Source organism: Misgurnus anguillicaudatus, chromosome 10 (assembly GCF_027580225.2).
Source record: "Misgurnus anguillicaudatus chromosome 10, ASM2758022v2, whole genome shotgun sequence".
NCBI classification, from domain to species: domain Eukaryota; kingdom Metazoa; phylum Chordata; class Actinopteri; order Cypriniformes; family Cobitidae; genus Misgurnus; species Misgurnus anguillicaudatus.
Genome location: NC_073346.2, coordinates 11,992,963 through 12,016,487, shown reverse-complemented (window position 1 = coordinate 12,016,487; position 23,525 = coordinate 11,992,963). Strand labels below are relative to the sequence as shown.

The 23,525-nt window shown below is 38.8% G+C and overlaps 1 protein-coding gene across 5 annotated transcripts in view; it reads right to left on the bottom strand.

Annotated features, from left to right (window-relative positions):
* triob (trio Rho guanine nucleotide exchange factor b) overlaps positions 1-23,525 on the bottom strand; it is a 152,778-nt gene that overhangs the window by 46,923 nt on the left and 82,330 nt on the right. For all 5 annotated transcript variants that reach the window (XM_073871877.1, XM_073871873.1, XM_073871874.1 and 2 more), the window contains 9 exons: positions 22,199-22,373; positions 13,614-13,809; positions 11,657-11,823; positions 4,729-4,848; positions 4,237-4,428; positions 3,402-3,551; positions 3,175-3,289; positions 2,704-2,819; positions 180-302 (listed from right to left, as the gene is read on the bottom strand). In XM_073871877.1, the coding sequence (XP_073727978.1) occupies positions 180-302; positions 2,704-2,819; positions 3,175-3,289; positions 3,402-3,551; positions 4,237-4,428; positions 4,729-4,848; positions 11,657-11,823; positions 13,614-13,809; positions 22,199-22,373 (1,354 nt within the window). The remainder of the gene's footprint in view (positions 1-179; positions 303-2,703; positions 2,820-3,174; positions 3,290-3,401; positions 3,552-4,236; positions 4,429-4,728; positions 4,849-11,656; positions 11,824-13,613; positions 13,810-22,198; positions 22,374-23,525) is intronic.

Sequence of the window (23,525 nt, the reverse complement as noted above, 5' to 3'; positions counted from 1 at the left end):
GTGTTTAAACATTATCTGGCAGCTTTCACAGCTGATAAAAACAAATATAAACTCAGGATGTGGCCTTAATCTTGATGCAAACCATCAAACCACTACGTTTCTGGTCTTATCTGTAAACTGCAAAGCAAAGATGAAGTATATATACACAAACATGCCTTGCACGCTGAAACGTACAGTACCTTGGCTGTGATCTGGAATTCCTCATGTTCCTTTAGGAGTTCCTGTGTGTGATGTATAGTGGAGCCTGTGGACGTGTGTGTGGACAGGTAAAATTCCCCAGTATCATGGATCCACTCCAAAGCCTGCAACACATGTACATATTTGAAAACATGATGTTTGTGCCATTCTCGTACACTATGTGTCCACAAGAGGGAGTGATATCTCTAAAAGTGCTTTTATCTCTTTCCAAAAAAAAAGACACCACAACATTTGAGTTGGATGAATCCCTTGTACATTATGTTCAGCAGGTCAAAATGCAATATGAATTTTACTGAAGAAAAGCAGCATAACACAGATGGCCTAAAACGTTACATTGCAATTTTTTTAAAAGAACACATGAGGGGGAGTTTGTGACCCTTCAATAAAACATATAAATCAAGTGCTTGAAAAACCAATCAATTATAATCTTATTTATCACTCTTTACTTTTGATGTCATAACCAGCCATGATGCATTAAAGGGATAGTTCACCCCAAAATGAAAATTCTGTCATCATTTTCTTTTTGAGCACCACTGACATCCATAGTAGTATTTTTCATACTATGGAAGTCAATGGTGCTTCTGTTTCCTGCTTCACTACAAATATCTTCCTTTGTGTTCATCAGAACAAAGAAATTTGTAAAGGTTTGTAACATAGACTGTAAAAAAGATGGACGACACCCGTTCGCTCTCTTCCATTGGTGAAAAGTGAAGCCGCCAGTGTCCCGATACGGTGCTGACATCTTGGCTCTTGAGTCTGCGCAGTAGCATTTTCGGGACCAGTCCTGCGCAGTAGTGAGCAGGAAGTAACGCTGCAAAATCAAGGCCCCGCTTTCGCAGAATCCGCATATCACAGCTGTCAATCATGACGTGACACCACCATTTTATAGCATTAAATAACTAACTAAAAACAAACATATTTTAAAAACAAACACTTTGTGTTTTGAATTTACATAAGCGTGATAAAAACTACAGTAAATGACAGAAACCAGCTTCGGAATTTTTTCGGAAGTGTAAATAAATTGTTTAGTTGGTCTCAAGTCCCATTAAATAACAACATCAAGACGTTTGGCTTCACTTTTCAGGGCTTGTGCGGCACACTTGGTTTGTAACAGCATGAGGGGTGAGTAAATGGTGACAAAAAATTTATTTTGGGATGAACTATCCCTTTAAGATCTTTCTGTCAAGCAATTTTTCTGTCCAGACTAAATATGAAAATGCTGGACACAGCCAATCAGAGCGTTGATGTTTATTATACATGAGAATTTTAGAATTTGTTTGATGTGGGTGGGGCTACCTAGAGACCACCAAAATGTTTTATCATAACAACCGGCTGCCTGTACATTATCTCGCATATTACACGGAAACATCACATATTGATTTGAAATATTTTATAAGCTAATTTTTTTTTACGAATTCAGACCTTCTGCAAGGAAAAGGCTTTTATTTTCGGTTTTAAGATAAGAGAAGGCTTTAAATGTCACAAACAAACTATTTGGTTTGTTCATTTGTAAAAAATAATTTCACATATGTTATTAAAATATTTATATTTACATTTTGTGTAATATTAAACTGTACCTGCATCCGGGTTACCGTGTGTTATTAGTTTTGAGCGGTAGGTAAAATAACAAACCTTGGAATGTCACGACTGGCCAATCAGAATCTAGCACTAATAATACAAGTTACTGCTGTGTTTCCCATAAGTAAAATCTGTTTTTAAGATGGGAGAAATGTCTTTTATGAGCATGTCATACATAATGGTTGAACTTCCATAGCGTTTTTATAGCCGCACACAAACCACCGAGCTCTTGACCTGATGTGATTTTGTCATTTTAGATTCCAGGAATAGTAGTTGTGGTCTGAAGCCTCCAGTCGCTCAGACTGAACTGGATTTAAAAGTACTGTCTAAAGCTTAGAGGACATCTTAGACTGCTAATGTTAATGTTAAGTTTGAGGCATTTTATTGACATACAGGTAAACAAGATAAGCAGAAACTAAAGTTTACATCTGTAAAATGATCGGCCTGTTACACATATTTGGCATGTATTTATCTGTCTATTGCTGTATCAATTTCAGATACACCCTTTTCTCTCAGCAGCACGCACTTAAAGGGATAGTACACCAAAAAATCTAAACTCATCATTTTCTCACTCTGTGACAAACCTGTATAAAAAAATTCAGATGGACACGAAAGAAGATATTTTGAGGAATGTTTGTAACCAAACCAATCATGAGCCCCATTCACTTCCATATTATTATTTTTTCCTACTATGGAAGTGAATGGGGATCATGATCGGTTTGGTTACAAACATTCCTCAAAATATCTTCCGTTGTGTTCTTCATAACAAAAAAATGTATACATGTTTGTAACAATATGAGAGTGAAAAAATGATGACAAGAGTTTTAATTTTTGGGTGAACTATCCCTTTAACCCTTTATGCCCATAATCTAAAGCCTGTCTTGTGAATCTGCATGTGCTGGTCCAGACAGTTTGATTGACACTAACCTGTTTGGCGCTTCTTTCAAACACCACGTATTGCTGACACTGATCCAGTCTTCTCTTTCTCATGGTCCAAAAGTGCAAAACCCGGTTCTCTCTTTGTAGCAGCTCATTTAAGATGTCTGCAATAAGACAGGAAAAGTGCATCAGTATGTGACCCACCTGTGCATCAGTATGAAAACCCACCTAAAGTCATATTTAATTGTTTTCTACATAAAATCATCCTACATAATGTAAAGAACATCCTGTGGAAATATAATCTTGATATCTTTAATATTGACTGAATAGGGTCATGTTAAAAATTGAAATTAAATCTTAATCTTATAATATAAATAAGGAGACACATTTAAGACTTTTTCCTAATTTGCATAATCATTTGCATAGTCGGGCACTAAAATAATGCAAACATTACCACATTCATTTCATCATAGAAATTAAACTTGAAGGATTTTGACAAAAAGGTAAATGTGGTCATACTTTTGACTTGTTGTTCAGGAGCCTTGACGTGTGCCAGCATCCCGGGCATATTTACGCTGTTTCTGTGCAGGTACTTTAGGAAGACGTCAGCGTTGCGTCTGGCTAGCGTGCATGCCTTGAGAGAAAAAACACGTAATTATAAGCGAATCTGCATTAAAGCAGTCCATCATCCGTATAACTCGCCGATAACCGGACAGCGGGTGTGTATTTATATGTGTGCTCTGTACCTTGAGGAAGGCTTCTTTCTGCTCCAGGTGTTTGCTTATCATTGGTGTCACATGTTCAGACTCTGAATTTGGTCCTAGCTTATCAATTCCTCCACACCAGTCCTCTTCTCGCTTATATTCCTGCTCTAAACTCTCCAACACACTGCATACCTGCCGAACACACGTGTACAGATACGTACATTAATGCTAATGTGAAAACACAAATGCATAATAATTAATTCATCAGTTGTATTGTGTATACATTTTTTTGTCAATTTAAATATTGTGTAGATTTTTAGCGGCATCTAGCGGTGAGATTGTGAATGCAGCCAATGCAACAGCTCACTCCACAGCTCACCCCTCCCTTCCGAAATGCATAGAGAAGCTACGGTAGCTGCCACAGGACAAACATGTCCCAACGTTGGGACGAAACGCACTCTGTAGAGCAGTTTGTCCGTTTAGGGCTACTGTAGAAACATGACGGCGACTTCCATGTAAAAACGGCTCATTCTAAGGTAATAAAAACAATACAGTTCGTTTTGTAAGGATTTTATATACAACTGATAATATAGTTATGTAGATTATATTGCATTACTGTCAAGAGATCCTTTAAAAAGTTACACAGTGCACCTTTAATTCAACACTTAAATTGCAATGCAAGGAAAGGCCCTAATAATTAAGATAATTCAAAGTGAAGTTAATCCAACTGAAACAAACAAATAAATCAGATTGCATGTGCGTCTTTGCTAAAGAGTCCAAAAGAAAGCTTTTCTTTGAGTTCTAGTGGTTAAAAAAAAACAAAGAATGATGTCATAACATCAAAAAGTCACTATAAGGACAAGAGAGCCGTTCTGACCTGCTCTGAGGTCTTGTAGAAAGCCACTGAAGCGTTGACCAGTTTAAGTCGGTCCTCCATCTTCAGCATGAGCTGCTGCCAGTGAGACGCCACCTTCTCGGCACAGTCCCGGATCATATCCATGTCATAGTGATTGGCCTGCAGAAGAGCCTCGGCTTTCTGCTGCACCTGCAGGGCGCTCTGATGTGTCTTCTGCACAGAAACACCAACACAACATCACAGACGACGTCAAAAGAAGAGAAAGTATAAACTAAATCGAAGTGCTATTCATTTTATATAGTCAGGACTAAAAAAGACCATTTACATACTGTAAAGATATCATTAAGGTGCAGATGTTCTTGACACAAAATGTTAAACTTGAATGACAAAAAACAGGCGCTCGTCTGCATGTATTCCCCACATTAGCGCCCCCACAAGGACAAGATCTCAAACTAACACATGGGAAAACAAATTCTTTAAGCTGTAGCACAGTAAAACGCTGTACGTGTGTACCTCAATAGCATGTTGAAACTGTTCATGTTCCCTCTGTAACTGCTCTGCCTCCTGTAGTGAGCTGGCTGTGATGAGTCCAGCATTGAGCATTGACTCTCCATTACGGATCCAACCCAGGACCTGAAAAACAAACACATTCAGTGCATAAAGTAAATAATTTTTTTTTCTTAATGTAACAGGACGAGGCAATTGCATAATCTGTTGTTTAATTTTTTCATTATAGAGAGCATCTGATGACAAAATATGAAAAAAGAAGTGCACGATGTGTCATCATAATATTTTTTTGTGATTGATTCTTTTTGGAAGTTTATCGGAAGTTAAGTTTGGGCTAGAAGTCTTCACGGGTACACTAATGCTGCGTTTACACCAGCCGCGGTAGAGGTGTCAAGCGTGAGTAATTTCAATGTTAAGTCAAGACGCGTTGATGCACGTCTGGAGGTCTCGTGGCGCGAATAAGGCGTTTAGCGCGCCACGAATTGAGCTTCTGACGCGGTACACGTGAATGGTGCTTTTTGTGTATTTCGCGTTTGACGCGAATTTGCCACTGACGCCCGAGTTGAAAAATGTGAACTTTGGCGGATTTACGCGCCGGATTAACCAATCAGGAGCCTGCTTGCTGCTATGGCGGCAGCCCCGCCAGGCGTCACTCATTCAACCTGAAGGAACACTTGATATTGTCCGTGAGCAGCCACCTGAAACTATACAATACAAGTTCTTATTTCTATAGAGACAGGAATAAAAAGGACGTCGCTTGTAAGAGTGTCAGTGAGGAAATTGGGCAACCTGGTAAGTTGTAAATACACATTTCACTTTTGAGTCACGTGACGTTTATCGACCCACGCTGTTTATTTTCCCCCTATTGTAAGGTTACCAAATACAAATTGGTAACTCTCTCGATAAATGCACAATCAACATCATCCATCTTGCAAACAGACAACCGCATAGCACTTGCCCCTCCCACAAGAAGCGGATTTTGCGGGTTCGGGTTTAAAGGTTTCACCTGTGCCTCAGACACGGGTCGGGTACTATAATAGTGGGATCGGGTCATTTAAAATGAATGAGACCAGAGATGACCCAAACTATTTTTCGTGTGTGCATTGATGTCCTTTACCAAACCACCCTGTTTGCCAAGAGCGCTTGCGACATCGTGTGGCCGGTTAATTGTCGCTTAGACCAGTGTCTCTCAACCGGGGGGTACGCGGACCCCTAGTGGTCCGTGGCGTAAATGCAGGGGGTCCGTAAAACCATAAAACATTTTTTTTATTAATTTTTTTGTTTTGTTTTGTTTTATTGAGTATAAGATTTTCTTTGTATTACTAAAACCAGAATTAAGGTTGAAAGTTGTAGTTGCCGGTCATTAAAAAATGTTTAATTACTTAAATTGCATTCACTTATACGGCATTAATAGCTTTTTACTGTGAAAATCTTTGTGATTGGAAAGAAAACAGTGATAAGCGGGGTAGGGGGTCCATGAGGCTGGTTTCAGATATTATGGGGGTCCAATACTCCAAAAAGGGTGAGAAACACTGGTTTAGACAGACCTGTAAATCAATTTTAGGTGTACATTTTAGCGGTTACCTTGGTTTCGTCGTCAGATAACAAAGGAAAATAAATGGAGAAGCGGGCCTAATTGGTTGCGAGCCACCGGTGATTCTTTCTGTCTGACTGGTGCGTGCGAGGCTACAGACTGCACACACGTCAGTGCCGTTTACATTCAGGTACAGTCAAGTTCAAAAAAGAAATTGCCACTGGTTTGGGCCTGACTCGGGTCTAATTTTCCAGGGTTTGTCTTGGGTCAAGTCTTTCTTAAAAAAAATGATTTATGCACATTAGAGACTGACTTTTTTCGGGAATCCCGCGGGTCATCGGAAACAAAATCACTATTAATCACGGGATTGGGATGGGACAGGAAAAATTGCCGCACACTTAATCAGGACAGTCAAAAACCTGTTCACACGTCCACTCAATCCTACACGGCCACTCAAAATCTTGAAACCACACCACGTCTTTAATCATTCTTTTTTCTGTAAAGCACTCCAGCAAAATAAATATATAAATAAATAAACAAATAAATGAAAGGATGAAATGAGATTACCAGCTGCTGCTCGTGGCCTAGTTTTCCTTTTCATTTTAAGCATGCACAGCGCTATAAAATCCTTGTTTCCTTTAAGCCTCTGTGTGATTTCTGTACCGGCACTCAAAACGGACGCCACCACAATCTCAAAATTATAACACTTTATATTAATGTTCATTAGTAAGTCATTAATTATCATGTAATTAACATTAATCACAAGTGTAATTGTCAAAATGCATGCAAATTTACGTTAATATAAATCAAATGTATTTATATTGGAATATTAATTGATTAAATAATTAAATAATCTGTTTAAGGATAATGTAATGAAATAATGATTGTTAGGTGGTACCAAGAGAAAAGTTAATTTTGATTACTACTGAAAAAAAACTGAACCAAAGTCTCATTTTTTTCTAATCAGTGACTGTAAAGTTATTAACCTCAAGTTATTTATGCTTTCATAATAACAGGTTGCATCTACGCATTTTGCTACTGTAACCTTCCAACTTGTTGCATTTTATGTTAATGTTATGCATGTAGTTTGCTAAAAGAAAATGCACATTTGTTGATGTTACCTCACAATATTATGCTAAATTACAGTAAACAATGGTATCACATAAACATAGCCACTAAGTTAAGACTGTGTTTTACTTTTCGGTTTCAAAATCTATCAATCAACCTTTTTATAGCTGACTTAAGAAAGAAAAAGAAAGATGAGTGAGTTTGTAAGACTACTCTAAGCAGTTTATACAACCGGGCACAGGTGTCAGAGACTTCACTGTACAGCACTGTCAGGATCTGTTAAGCCCACATTTACTACTCATGAGTCATTGCTCAGGTACAGACAGAGGTAACTCATACCTCTAAAATAAAGTCTCTATTGCATAATTGACAATGATACATATTAAACAAGACACTGAGCGAGAAAGTAAAGATCAGTCACTGGGGTAAGAGGGGTATTAGGGTTAAAATGTATAAAGGTATTATGGCGTTTCAGAGCCACTGTTGTAATTTTACACCAGGTTGGTAAAATAAATTAAAATAAAAAACCAAAGATATAATAGACATTAGCAACATGACAGTACTGAAGTTAATGACCACCGACTCTGCTGTCCGCTTGGTTAAATGCCGATTAAATGAGTTTTGTGCACAGTGGCAGCAAAACAGAAATTTAGCATGTGTATGTGCGTCACAGATGGGTAGACAGACAGATCGAGAGACAGACGAACCAGCAGGCAGAGGGATAAATGGGTGGATGGATGCACAAAGACAGAAAGAGAGATGGACTTGTGCAGGCAGAAAAAAGGATGGAGAAAGTGAGACAGACAGGTATACAGATGGATGGAGACCTTTAGATAGACAGGTTGATAGATGGATGTAGACAGTCAGACAGACAGACAGACAGACACTGAGAGACAGTTATACAAATGGATGGAGACCATCAGAGAGACAAGTTGATAGATGGATGTAGACAGTAAAGACATATGAAGACAGTCAGACAGAGAGACAGATGGATAAGGACCATTAGACAGATAAGTAGACAGATGAATAAAGATGGTCAGACACATGGAGCAGTCAGACAGGTCAACAAGGTATCACGCCAAAGCCTGTAATGCACACGCTGGTCCACTACAGCCAGGATGCGTGTCAGTGTCACAGTTTGCGTTTTCTAGGCGTGAAATTAACACGCATTTCTAGGCGTGACAATAACACACATTTCTAGGCGTGAAAATGACACGCATTATGAGGATGATAAACAATAGGGGGCGGTAATTTCCTAAATGCCAAAAACTACAACAAGAGAAGTGACCCAGTGGCACTACATTCTGCGGACTTCCCTGGGTAAGGTTTACTTGAAAATTGAGTGATTAACATTACTAAAATTGAGTAAATCCTGTGTTTATGTTAGGTAATTGTTGTAACGTTAAAAATATAACCTCACCGTTAAGGCTACAGAGAAGTCAGTACTAAGTAAGGTCAGTAACATTGTTGGTTGACTGTTTGATAATCAGCAAATGAAAGCTGCAGTGACTGCATATTATATTAAGTTCAGTTCTAGTGTTTTTAAACCAGTAGTTTTATTAATCTAGCACGGAATGTAGTGCGTAAAATAAGCTCTAAATTGAAAAATAACCGGTTTAAGTGAATGCTTGTGCTTAATTGTAAATCTCCTCATCTAAACATACAAGGGGGAACCAAACAATCACAGAGTGCAATCGCTGCTGGCACACCGCACCCTATTGTTTGTCATCCTTATAGATGCGTGTCATTTTCACACCTAGAGTAGGCAAAGCGTGACACTGACACGCATCCTGTAGTGGACACCAGCGTGTTTATTACACGATTTGGCGTGATACTGGGTTGGACAGGTAGACAGATCAATGAAGACAGAAAGATAGTCAGACAGACAGGTAGACAGATGAATGAAAACAGACAGGCAGGTAGATGGACAGAGACAGTCAGACAGACAAGTAGACAGATGGATGGAGACAGTCAGACAGACAGGTAGACAGATGGATGAAAACAGACAGGCAGGTAGATGGACAGAGACAGTCAGACAGACAAGTAGACAGATGGATGGAGACAGTCAGACAGACAGGTAGACAGATAGATGGAGACAGACAGGTAGATGGATGAAGACTGTCAGACAGACAGGTAGATGGATGAAGACGGTCAGACAGACAGGTAGACAGATAGATGGAAACAGACAGGCAGGTAGATGGATGAAGACTGTCAGACAGACAGGTAGACAGATGGATGAAGACAGACAGGTAGATGGATGAAGACGGTCAGACAGACAGGTAGACAGATAGATGGAAACAGACAGGCAGGTAGATGGATGAAGACTGTCAGACAGACAGGTAGACAGATGGATGGAAACAGACAGGCAGGTAGATGGACAGAGACAGTCAGACAGACAGGTAGATGGATGGAGGCAGACAAACAGATAGATGGATGAGGACAGTAAGACAGACATTTAGATGGATGGAGACAGTCAGACAGACAGACAGGTAGATGGATGAATGGATACAGTGGATGGATACAGTCAGACAGACAGGTAGGTGGATGAATGGAGATAGATAGATATAGTCAGTCAGACAGACCAACATACAGGTTGATAGATGGATGGAGACACTCGGACATACATGCAGATAGATGGATGGAAACAGACAGGCAGATAGATGGACAGAGACAGTCAGACAGACAGACAGATAGATGGATGGAGGCAGACAAACAGATAGATGGATGAGGACAGTAAGACAGACATTTAGATGGATGGAGACAGTCAGACAGACAGACAGGTAGATGGATGAATGGATACAGTGGATGGATACAGTCAGACAGACAGGTAGGTGGATGAATGGAGATAGATAGATATAGTCAGTCAGACAGACCAACATACAGGTTGATAGATGGATGGAGACACTCGGACATACATGCAGATAGATGGATGGAAACAGACAGGCAGATAGATGGACAGAGACAGTCAGACAGACAGACAGATAGATGGATGGAGACAGTCAGACACACAGGTAAATGGATGGAGACAGTCAGACAGACAGGTAGATGGATGAATGAATGAAGACATTCAGACAGACAGGTAGATGGATGAATGGAGATAGGTAGAGATAGTCAGTGAGACAGACCAACAGACAGGTTGACAGAAGGATGAAGACACTCAGATAGATGGATGGAAACAGACAGACAGGTAGATGGATAGAGACAGACAGTCAGTCAGTCAGACAGACAGACAGACAGGTAGACAGATGGATGGAGACAGACAGGTAGACAGATGGATGGAGACAGACAGGTAGATGGATGAAGACTGTCAGACAGACAGGTAGACAGATGAATGGAAACAAACAGGCAGGTAGATGGACAGAGACAGTCAGACAGACAGACAGACAGACAGGTAGACAGATGGATGGAGACAGACAGGTAGATGGATGAAGACTGTCAGACAGACAGGTAAACAGATGGATGAAGACAGACAGGTAGATGGACAGAGACAGTCAGACAGACAGGTAGACAGATGGATGGAGACAGACAGGTAGATGGATGAAGACTGTCTGACAGACAAGTAGACAGATGGATGGAGACAGTCAGGCAGGAAGATGGGCAGAGACAGTCAGACAGACAGGTAGACAGATGGATAGACAGACAGACAGGTAGATGGATGAAGACTGTCAGACAGACAAGTAGACGGATGGACAGAGACAGTCAGACAGACAGGTAGACAGATGGATGGAGACAGACAGGTAGATGGATGAAGACTGTCAGACAGACAAGTAGACAGATGGATGGAGACAGTCAGACAGAAAGGTAAACAGATGGATGAAGACAGACAGGTAGATGGACAGAGACAGTCAGACAGACAGGTAGACAGATGGATGGAGACAGACAGGTAGATGGATGAAGACTGTCAGACAGACAAGTAGACAGATGGATGGAGACAGTCAGGCAGGAAGATGGAGAGAGACAGTCAGACAGACAGGTAGACAGATAGATGCAGACAGACAGGTAGATGGATGAAGACTGTCAGACAGACAAGTAGACAGATGGATGGAGACAGACAGGTAGATGGATGAAGACTGTCAGACAGACAGGTAGACAGATGGATGGAGGCAGCCAAACAGACAGATGAATGAAGACAGTAAGACAGACATTTAGATGGATGAAGACAGTAAGACAGACATTTAGATGGATGGAGACAGTCAGACAGACAGACAGACAGACAGACAGACAGACAGACAGGCAGGTTGATATATGAATGGAGACAGTCAGGTAGGCAGACAGATGAATAGATTGATGGATGGAGACAGACACACACACAGTGCAAGGTGTCCATGTTACCTGTTTGACCTCGGCCTGCAGGTGACGTAGCTGCACACATTGCTCCAGGTGACGTCTGTGCTGCTCTGCTGCTGCGTCCAGCTCCTGCTGTTTCTCATGCAGGAAATCCAACAGGTCCTGCACCCGCGTGGCCATATCAACATCACGATCACACAACAACTCCACACCTTTACACAGAGAGATAAAGACACAGACAGGTGTAACACAAGGATGTCAAAAATCTCCACAGAAACAAACTATATACAAAATATATGTACATCCAGGCCTATTTTAAAAAGCAGGCAACACTTTAAATTCCCATTACCGGAATGCATTCATACATCAAGTTATTTAATTTATGCTGATTTAAAAAGTTTAAATAGTTTTACGTGAGCTTTAAAGAATAGCTGTAATGTTTGTCCGAAGCCTGCGGCACGCCAACAGAGATCAACAGGGCAAGACCCAAGTAAAGAATACAGGCCAAAATAAACATCTGTTAAGAGGTGAAAGGTCTGAGAATTAAACATGCTTTAATTGAAAACCAATTCAATGAGAATTCGAAAAATAAACAAGTGACTTATTACCCAACAGTCCAGAGACACACGACACTCCTAATGACACTAAACATTAACAGAGATTGACAGGTGCTCATCAATCACTTTAAATCTATAAGATGTACTGGCTTCTGTAATGTGACTTCAATGAAACAAAAGCAGGATTTATTTGGACAGTGTGTCACTGCAAATATTATTGGTTGGTATTTGTTCCCGCCAACATGAACTCGATTACATCAGCAGAAAAGAATATTACTTTTAGAAATTAAGTTAATATATTCTAACAGGACAAACAAACCAAAAAAGTATTTGAAATAATAACATCCACTAATAAATGGTGTGCAGAATAAAGCTGAGACAATAATTCGGTAAATAAGGTTAAATATGATTTTGTTTTAAAGTCAAAATCATCCGAATACCTTTAACACTTAATTTTACTGTGTGTTAAATGTTCTTACTATAGTAATAACAGTAAATTATGCATAATGACATGCAACTTACCCTAAACCAAACCCTAACCCTTAAGCACATATTGTACATGTCTTAAACCATAAAACAACCAGCATGTATAGAAGTGCAGCTACATTGGTCTTAGCATGCTTAGCACACATGCACGCGCGCGCACACACACACACACACGCACGCAAACATACTTACATTTTACACCTGTAGCCCACAGCTGCATTGGGTTAAAGCTCTGTGTGTTCTCCAGCTTTGCTTTTTTGTGCGTGTAGACTCCACAGATGCTGATAGCAAAATGAGGATTTCTGTGTGTGCTGTCAGATGTCAAATCTAGTGTGTGTGTGTGTCCAGTGATTTTGCTAGGCGGTGTGTGTCTGTAGGATTACAGGGCCAGGGCAGAAGAAGGGAGGGGTGCTGGAAGTCTGGTTGGACCTGCTGTGTTTAGCTTTAGAGTTTAACGTTTAGCTGCTGCTTCTCCTCCCCCCTTAAGCCTGCTGTGGTTTAACCCTCTGTCCCACAGACACACTCATCTCTGATGCTTTACGACAGTGATCTAGTGACCGCAAACGTACGGCTTACAGAAAAAGCACAAATACACACACTTTGTTACTCTGCGGCTCCTGTTTGATTTTAAATGCACTTCGATGCAGAAATGCACACAAAGATGCACACGCACAGGCTATACATCAGGTCACAGATCACAGGTCTGACTAATTCGGACAACAGGAAATTGTATGATAATATGATAATACACAATACTAATGCATGCTACTCAAAGCCTTGCTCAAAAAATTCCGTAGTACTCTAATTTTATTGCCACAGCACCATGTCCCAAAACAAATCAGATTTTAAGCTAAAACCATAACAACATAAATGCCATGGTAGGTATTTTGGTTTTAGTTTGCTTAAATTATTTGTAAACAGTTTAGGCATAAATGATGCTTATTATTATTCATGCTCACCTGATGCCTGAACCTCGGTGACGTACTGCAGCAGTTCCTGTCCCTGATGAATGACGTGAAAGGTAAGGTTGTTCATTGTGAGGGCCTTATCAGCATGATGCTGCAGTCTCTGTTCGGCTAGCGTCAGATCTTCAGTGTCAAACTCGTTCATCTGTTGAGACAGCTCCTCGTTCCATGACTCCAGATCTGAGATAACCTACACAACACAGACACACATACAACATCATAATCTGAAATGCACAATATACTGTACGAGTGATGGTATTAAATCGGACAATGTTAATTTTGTTTTGACTTGGTTAGCCAATTAAAGCAGATAATAGCACGATGCAATACACAATTATTTTAAGAAAACTTGATTTTGATTGGTTAACTTAATTAACAGCATTTTGTGTGCCAATTTTTTACATAAAATGGCAGTTTTCCAATTTCCTACATACTGTAGCTTTGTATAGTTAGTGCCTAGGTAGTCTTAGCCTCAGACGTCACGCCCACAGACCATTGGCTAAACGTCAGATGCATCAAAAACACTTCTCTGGAAACACACAGATATCAAAGTTGTCCTCTAATTGATTGAATTATACAGCATTTCTGGGAGATGTGTGTGAAGTTTTGAACGGTCCGCCTGGAAACAACACAAAGCCGTCTGATCGAAGAAGAAAGCTTTCATGTTTAGTTTGGTCACAATATGCTCCATCAAGATCGAATAAATGCTGCATATTTAAAAGAATGCAAGGTATTTTAATGTGTTTGCTATTGTTGTTATAAACTTTAGAGACGTTCCTGAATGATGGTTGCACATCGATCTGTAATTGTGGGGAGCCCATGACACGGCACAAAGCGAAATATGACTGGTTGTCATACTTTATGGCCATTCAACGCTGTCATGGTTCCCAGACCCTCTATAAGAAGACTAGTGCTTAGTTGTGTCTCTCATATAACAAATTATTTTCACTTGAATCAATAATTTATATCTATATATTTAATTAGATGTCTAACAATATGCGGGGTGACTAACACATAAGTAGATCTTGTATCATTATATTCATAAAATCTATTATTATTATTAATTATAATAATTATTTACTTTTAATTTAATTTTGTTTTAAGATTATCAGTTTCTTTAAGTTAGTTTACGGGATGCACTGACCTATTGGCCTATAAAGCCTTGTTTATACATGACACGTCTGCATTTGCTCATTGGTGCGCACAGCAAAAATGACATCATTGAGGAGTAGGCGGTTGTGTGCTTTAAACAATTTTTTTACTTGGCTCCTCATCCGAAAATTGTTGTTTACAATGTGTGGAATGGTGCGCTGTGATTTGTTGAGCGGATTTATTGCATTCTGCAGAAAAGGGGGAGTGGCGTTTATTGCATTTTGGGAAAAAAAGGATATTTGATTTTGGCATGAAATTAAGAATTTACTTTTAACTCATTCACCGCATTGACGAGTTATCTCGTCATTTATGAGTTCATATTTAACTAATAAAAATGCCTTTCTGGACGAATTTCAAAGTGAAAGTGTAATACCGCTTTTATCCACCAGATGGCCAAAAGGAATTTATCAAAAACGGATGTTAAAAAGATTTTAAGATTTATTTTAAATGCCTTTATGTTTGATAGTCATTCTGAGTCTGATCTCTAACATAAATTCCTTTAAAAAAACGCAATTTTTAAGCTTTTTGCTCAAAATGTTGTATTTTTGAAGAGAAATATCCATATTTCAGTGGTTAAATTAAGTGGAAAAAGTAAATATATAATGAAACGTTTTTTCCCCATTTTGTTTGTTTGTTTATTGTTTGTTTGAAAGCAGAGGGTGTGTTCTTTAATTTGATATAATTTGTATGTTTATATATTTATAGAAAATAATTTTTCCTGCAAGGAATTTTGTGAAAATTTTGTTAAAATCACAAAAATGCAGATGGGCAACTTTTCTCAAAAAGGCTGGCGGTGAATGAGTTAAATACTGACCTGATAAAATACTGATTTTGGCAGTAACTCATTTGAAAAAAGGCGTTTATCGCGTTTTGGAACCAAACCCTTCATATATTTAGCTCGGAAGTTACTCAAATTGTTCCAGTGAACTCTACTTTGTGTTGGTTTTGGACTTGATTACTCAAGTTGCCCCTGTTGGTTCAAAGAATAGTGCAACAGAGAGCGGGTCAAGTTTAAACGCCTCATCCGTGTACCTCCGGTCAATAGAGGCTCGAGTATAAAGAAAGCTTAATCGGTATTGGCTGATAAAAGCATTTTTTCTACTATAGGACAATACTTTTTTGAATGGGGTGACAATGACAACAGAATTGCAGTTTTTACAACATATTAAGTTGAAACAATGAGTAAAATTGCACATAAATCTTGTATCGGTGCATCTCTATTTTACGGAAGCCGAGAGAGGACATCAAAAGTTTTTTCTCGTTATCCTGACATGATCATCCAAATGTCATAATGTAATTTTCTGTCCATAATATTTTGTGTATTTTGAAGTGGACTTGAGTTGGGGTCTTCGCTGTTACCACACGTGTAGCTACGACTTAATAAATAAATAAAGTTGGATGTTTGTGAATTTAGGGACCATCTCTAAAGTAATAATGTACACGTTTCTATCTTCAATAGTATTTAAAAGTTTATTTAAATAAATATCAAAAATCTAAAAAGTGTGCATTATAGTTGACAACCACATGAACACTTTACAGTTGGTTTGTTGTGACTGTTTGTTGACTTTACGTCATTCCATTTAAATGCTGTTTAAAGTAGAAACTTATATATCATGGAGTTACTTTAGAGACGGTCCCTAAATTCACCACTATCGAATTGTCAACTATTGCATATCTGTTTCAGATTGAGCGAATCCCTGATGCAAGTAAAATCTCATTTGTTCATCCATGCTAATTTAACAAAATCTGCTTTTGCTATCTACAGTACAACAAAACAACACGTTCTATTGAGTACATGTAAGCTTTAATCACATTACAAGAATACAACTTTTGTTATGTCGAGATCTTGAGAAAAACAACTTTTGTTATCTCGAGATAATGAGAAAATAAGTTGTGATCATGAGAAAACAAGCAAGCAAAAATAAAGTACACGACCTCTCTCGGATTTCGTACTATTTCCTTCTTGAATCAATTCACAACCTCAACTTAATTTTAACCTACCTTGAAAATATGCCAATAAATTATAAATGTACTGATAAACAGATAAAGTTAAACCAATTTAAGAGACTGTAAAGAAAATAATAAAAACATGAGTAACATAATTTAGAGTATAACAATTTACTGCTCACTGAATATCTAAAAAACAATACAGAGAACAAAAAAGCTGTTAAACAAACAAAATGTGTCCTTGATACAGCGCGAGATAATGTTTAAACCAAAATTTAAACAGCTTATCCTTACATAATCTCACCAATTGACCTCTGAAAAGTCTCCGGCATTCACTCTGTACAGATGTGTGGGTTTGAATTCATCTCATAAGCACAAGCATCTTTTCTCAGTTGTCTCGAATGCAGATGATAACTAAAGCAGGAACACGAGCGCTTTCTCCAAGGAAGGAGGCTGGAATCATGTTGGCCGATATGCAAGAGGAGTGTTTGGGAAATCACACACCCACTGTTGTGCCCTCTGGCGTCCTGCAGCTTTGAGTTAAAGCGTCGACCCGCCCTGCTCTGAGTAATAATATTAACTGTATAACAACCCCACATCTGATGTACAAACACATCTGGGTTCACCTACCAGACATAATATACAAGAAATCCACCTACACTGTCTGGGTATGTTTTTTTTTCAAGTTCCATCAAAATGTACATGCGGTTTGTATAAACAAGGGACTATCAATTTCTTATCAATCAGCAAAGGATCAATGCAACACGAGCGCCCCTTCAAAACCACCCGTGAAATGGGACACCCCTTGATCTGTATTGTGTTATGTTACAGACGGCGATATCCCTTTAACTCCAGGAGAGACGGTGTGTTTTATAGACTCTGATAACTTCATATAAGGTTTCCTATGAACAAAGCAGTCAGTTGGGATCAGTGCCACACGAGGTCAATGGCAAAGCATGATGGGATTTCTGATGGTCGTAATAATAAGCTGAGGAAGTGGAGCTTGCGACTTAGATAACAAGATATCGAAACTCACTGTACTTTCTTGAAAAAATGTTTTGCATTCTCACAAAATTTTTATAACTTGAAATCACATAGGTTGCACGGAGGAGATGTCCATTTCAAGTCCCAAAATTGTCCTACTTCTGAAATTTTAATACGGGGGCCGGCACAGTGGCTCAGTGGGTTTCCTCACAGCAAAAGAAGGTCCCCGGATCGAGCCCCGGCTAGTTCAGGTGGCCTTTCTATATGTAGTTTGCATGTTCTTCCTGTGTCAGGGTGGGTTTACTCCGGGTACACCTGTTTCCTCCCACAGGCCAAAAACATGCAAGTGAGGTGATTTGGAGATCGCCCCTTTCCCCAATGTGTGTGTGGATCAACTTGTGTATGGATTAACCAGTTCTCCATGAATATAGCCATGGATGCTGGAATGGCGTGAAAAAGAAAGAAAAAAATATCCTATCTTATTTCATGTTATTGAGAGCTTTATTATAGCTGTCCTACAGAAAACTGTGAAAGTGATATTGATAGGTGAAGCTGTTGGCTTGTCAAACACCCTTTTGACAGAATGGTGACTCATTTTCACACATCCAGAGTCCCAACCCTCCGTGACTCAGAGTAAAGTCTGTGAGAGGAACTACCATGATGCCTCTTATTCTCTGTTTTAGGCTCCTGATCAGAATCCCTGAGATGAAATCGATGGCTTTTATCTTTTAGCCGTGTTTTATTGATCAGCTCAAGGACTCGGGAGTGGGATGCAAGTTCTGTACGACTGATGCACCACCAAATGCATTCAAAATCCACTTAATCGTGTAGAAACTATTGGCGCAGCACACTCAGTCTGAAAGCATTGAACCAACATCAGGTGCATTGTGTCTTTTCAACTACAGGTATACTACAGATGCATGTCAAAAATACAAGATTTTTAAAGATGATGAAGAGGGCATGTCAAACCTGCATTTTTTAAATCTTAATTTGGTTACATTTCTACAAATGAGTAAGAAATCTGCATTAAAATACCATTAAGATTGCTGGGCCTTTAAATGCTTACAACATGATATGGGAAGTGGCTCCTAGGGCTGTCACAATGATTAAATAATTGTCTCATCACGATTGTTTGATTTCAGATTACCGCAATGATTGCACATCTCTTTAAAAAACACAAGGGGGAGCTGCAGTGCCTGTATAAATGAGACAATATCAGATGGCGCTTCTTAACTTAAACTGTACGTGATACATTGCAAAGCCATTCAATACAGTGGAAAAAACAGCATTTAAAGAAATACTGCAAAACTTTGATTAGTAGTACGAGCTGTCAGGTAAAACATACATTTCCAAAACAGCAATTCCAAATTTAGGGAAGTGAAGGATGCTATTCTTAAAGTGCCCATATTATGAAAAACTCACTCTTTCTGGGTTTTTGGGTGTTCATTTGTGTCTCTGATGCTTCCACACGCATACAAACTTGGAAAAAAATCCATCCATGCTGTTTTGAGTGAGATACAGCAGTCACTTCGCTGATATCATGACTCAAGGAAATAACAGCGCTGTTTGGATATTATGGATTATACTCCCGCCTACTTTTAAAAACAAAGTTTTAACGCGTGTTTATTGGAAACTTAAGTTTTATCTCATATACAGTTTGTTACGACGTAAATAGTCCTCAGATTGTAAGCCATATTATTTTCTATTACAAGAGGTTCATGCGAAATCTGATCTAAACAACAGACTATATATCTATATTTCACGGATTATACACATTTGTGGACAAAAATGGTCATTGGATGTATTCTAGATGGTTTTCATGGATTATTCACACATCTGAAACAGACTTGATTCGATTCGCGATCGTTATATCAACACAAAAGGTAAGAAGTCACATTTATATTTTGCATGTTGTCATCTTCTGTCACAAAATACTACATTTAAGATGCTAGAGCATCTGTATCTCAAAACAGAGACCACATTGATGCTAATCCCGTAAATTATACCTTTTAAATGTATAGTAATGTTAATATTATTGTTTGTAGACAACAGGCTATATAGATATTTTTTGCAGGATAGATAGTTTGCAGCGTGGTTTTGAAAGTTAAAAAAAATATTTAACGGCTTTATTATTTTACAATTCTTCATGAACTAAGTAATAGTGCTTTGTCAAACTAAAAGTGTTTTGCCAAACTAACCGAGACCGGGCCTTACCGACCTGGCTTTTCTGATGAGGCTAACGTACCCCCGAGTCTCTTATCACTTTCCCAAGATACGGTCCGGACCTCCCGCTAGCTTCTAGCAATTGGCACGTGGTCCACAAGCAGTATACATCCCCCGCCGGGTCTAAATTTCTTTCATTTACGAAAATAATGCATTTGAAAATGTTTTATAACGGGAATATGTTGGCATTGTCCAGGGAAAACGAGTGTATTGTTGAAACTGCTACATCACAATTTACTCTGGAATCATTGTGTGTCATGAGTTTCTTCTCCTGGAGTGTACTTATTAGTGACACTTTTTTGCTTGATTTCTCTGTTGGCAACATAAACCGTTAATAATAATATAAAAAATAATAACACAGTATGGTCTGTACTGCTGACGATATCACTATGCACGCGCACATGACTTTAGTAGTGGGGCGTGATCAAAGGAGCAGCAACTCATAAGTCTCAAGTCTCATTTATTTATATAGCCCTTTCCACTACAACGTAGACCAAAGGACTGTACAACTAAAACCAAGAAAAAGCATACAAAATACAATAGAGCATCAAGAATTAAAAGATACAGAATACAAATAAGTTTTCACACGAATTTTAAAAACATCAACTGACGGTGCAGATCTAATATCAGGAGGCAAAGCATTCCACAACCTAGGGCCAACGACTGAAAACGCTCGATCCCCTTTCGTCTTAAGACGAGTTCTTGAAACATAGAGTAGTAAGCAGTTAAAAGACCTTTGGGATCTACCAGAGTTCTTAACCACCAAATCCTTGTAATATGCTCCCTTTTCTTAGTACCAGTAAGAAGCCTCGCTGCAGCGTTTTGAACCAGCTGCAATTTTGAAATAAGAGATTGACTGGCGCCTGAATATAAAGCATTGCAGTAATCCAAGCGTGAGGAAATGAATGCGTGAATCACTGTTTCCCGATCAGGAACAGACAAAAACGATTTTAATTTCGCAATAGTCCTTAACTGAAAAAAAAATTTTTTACCACGTTTTTAATCTGATGGTCAAACATAAGTGCAGAATCAAAGATTACACCTAAATTTCTTATTTTAGGCTGAACATAATTTTCCCATGTACCTAGGAAGTCGGTTAAACTAATGTCGTCCTTATTCATCCCAAACACCATGACCTCAGACTTGCTTGCATTTAACTGCAGGCAATTTTGCTCTAACCAAGTAGTCACCTCCTTTAAACAAGCAACCAGGGATAAAGTAGGGCTTGATCCTCCAGCTCCAATCGGTAAGTAAATCTGAATGTCGTCAGCATATAGATGATAAAATATACCATATTTCTTAAAAATTTGGCCTAAAGGCAACAAAAATAAAGAAAAGAGAATAGGACCCAGAATTGAACCCTGAGGTACTCCACAATCAAGAGAAGCTGGCCGGGAGGAAAAATCCCCAACCCTGACACAGATTGAACGCCCCCTTAAATATGAGGAAAACCATTTTAAAACCGTCCCTCTCAGCCCTACAACGTGCTGCAAACGATTAATTAAAATATCGTGATCAATTAAATCAAAAGCAGCACTAAGATCCAACATAATTAGAGCCCCAGCATTACCTGAATCTGCAATAAGTAATAGATCATTTGTAATGACATATTTACAATGTAAATATGTAATGACCAGCTCAAAACGGCTCAATCTGAACTGCACTGAAACAGAGGCTACTAGAGATGGCTAACAATCTTTTCCTACAAGCTATTTCGAGCAAACAACTTTTGAAACATGTTTTATGGAACTCATACACCTATTTAACCTGTGGAAAAGCAGTCATAATATGAGCACTTTAAGGATCTGGAAGAATTTTTTTTTGCAGCAAAGATATTAAATAATTACTTTTAAATATGTGTTGTGTGTATTAATATTTACTGCCAAGTAAACCTTGCAAAATATTTAATTTAAATAATCACAACAATGTGTGAAAATGATTTCATAAACAAAACAAAAAATGTATAAGAATTAAATGTCAAAGCCATAAAAAGACAATTATCGTTATAATTGGCAAAGTCCTAAAACAAGCAATTAATCGTCATAATCGTCACAATTTATTAGACAATTAACTGTCAGACGAAATTCATAATCGTGACAGCCCTAGTGGCTCCCTCCATTTTTAAAGCTCATGCATCTATTTGTGATGCTGTCCTCGTTATGAACAGTTTGTATTTTTTATTTCTATGTTTTTTACACAACCAATTTAAATTCACTGATCCATTGTTCACATAGACCCATTGGTGTCAGATGTGGTGTAAAGCGTGCACTCACATCAATGGCGTCGCGTTCAAAGATCCTGAGCTGCAGGAAAAGCTCTAGTTTGATCTTTCGTTCCTGAAAGAGTTCCTCCATCTGAGCCTGAGCCTCATCCAACTGCTGCAGGACGCTCTCGATGTGAGTCATTGAGCTGTTGTGAGGAGTCTTATTGCTGGAAATCGCAGAATCTCTGAGATTGAGAAGAAAAAGCAATTAAGATATGTATGAGACACATAATCTCTGGCAAAAATAATCTATGTACGTCATACCTCTGCTGTCGGGTGTATTATTACTACAGTGAATTCATGTTTATTGCGTTACGTTTATTCATTTCGGTTTATTATATCACAAAAATCAACTTACAGTGCATTCAAGGCATGTGGTTTATCAGTTTGCGTGTTCCCTCGACTATAAACTTTATCAGCTTGCGTGTTCCCTAAATCCCTAACAAAATCATTTCAACTCAAATCAATACTTCATGAAACCATATTTCTTTATTTGCCGTGTAATAAGTGGTATAATTGTCACCCTGTCTGGGTTTATTCTGCGATAATGATTGTAGGTTATCAGTTGTGCACATGTGGTTGCGTGTATAGAGTAGTGTTGGCCTGGGGTTTCTTATGACTAAAGGCTGAGGAGTCTATCGCTGTGCCCGAAATCTCCCACTTTCAATTGTATAGTAGTCGAAAATCAGTATGCGTGGCAAGTAGCATGTCTGAATTCAAAGTAGTCGAAAGCACCCTCCTAAAAAAGAAAGGCTGAAACCAGCCTAAGCTGGTTGGCTGGTGTTAGCTGGTCTCCCAAGATGGTTTTAGATGGTGTACCAGCCTGGTTTTAGAAGGGTTTTGGGCAATTTTTCATAAGCCGTTTTCCCTAAAAATCATTATAACTGTGGCTCGTTGGTGCTATTAGACATTTGTTTTAGCATCCTGACTAAAAAAACGGACTAAACTAATGCTGTAAGTTTAGGAGTGGCGCTATATGTTTGCTGACCAATAGCAAGTTGAGGGAGTGTTCAGGGAAACCTGTTTGAAAACACCTGAATAATATTACAGATTAAAAATGCAGTATACAGGGGTGTAGCATGTATTTTATACAACAAACATCAAGTAAATGGCTTACACAAGGGTTTACATAAAACATGGATGTGTCCAAAATGGCTCCCTATCCCCTCATTCACTCTACATTTGTCCACTAATAGAGTTCACTCAAATGAGTGAATTCAGACACTTGAGGTCACAGGAAGAGAAGCAAGAATTAATTCGGCTTTGAGTGTGGTACGCTCATTAATGCGGTGCATTGTGGGTTTGAACGAGTGCACTCAATGGTGTCCACTATGATT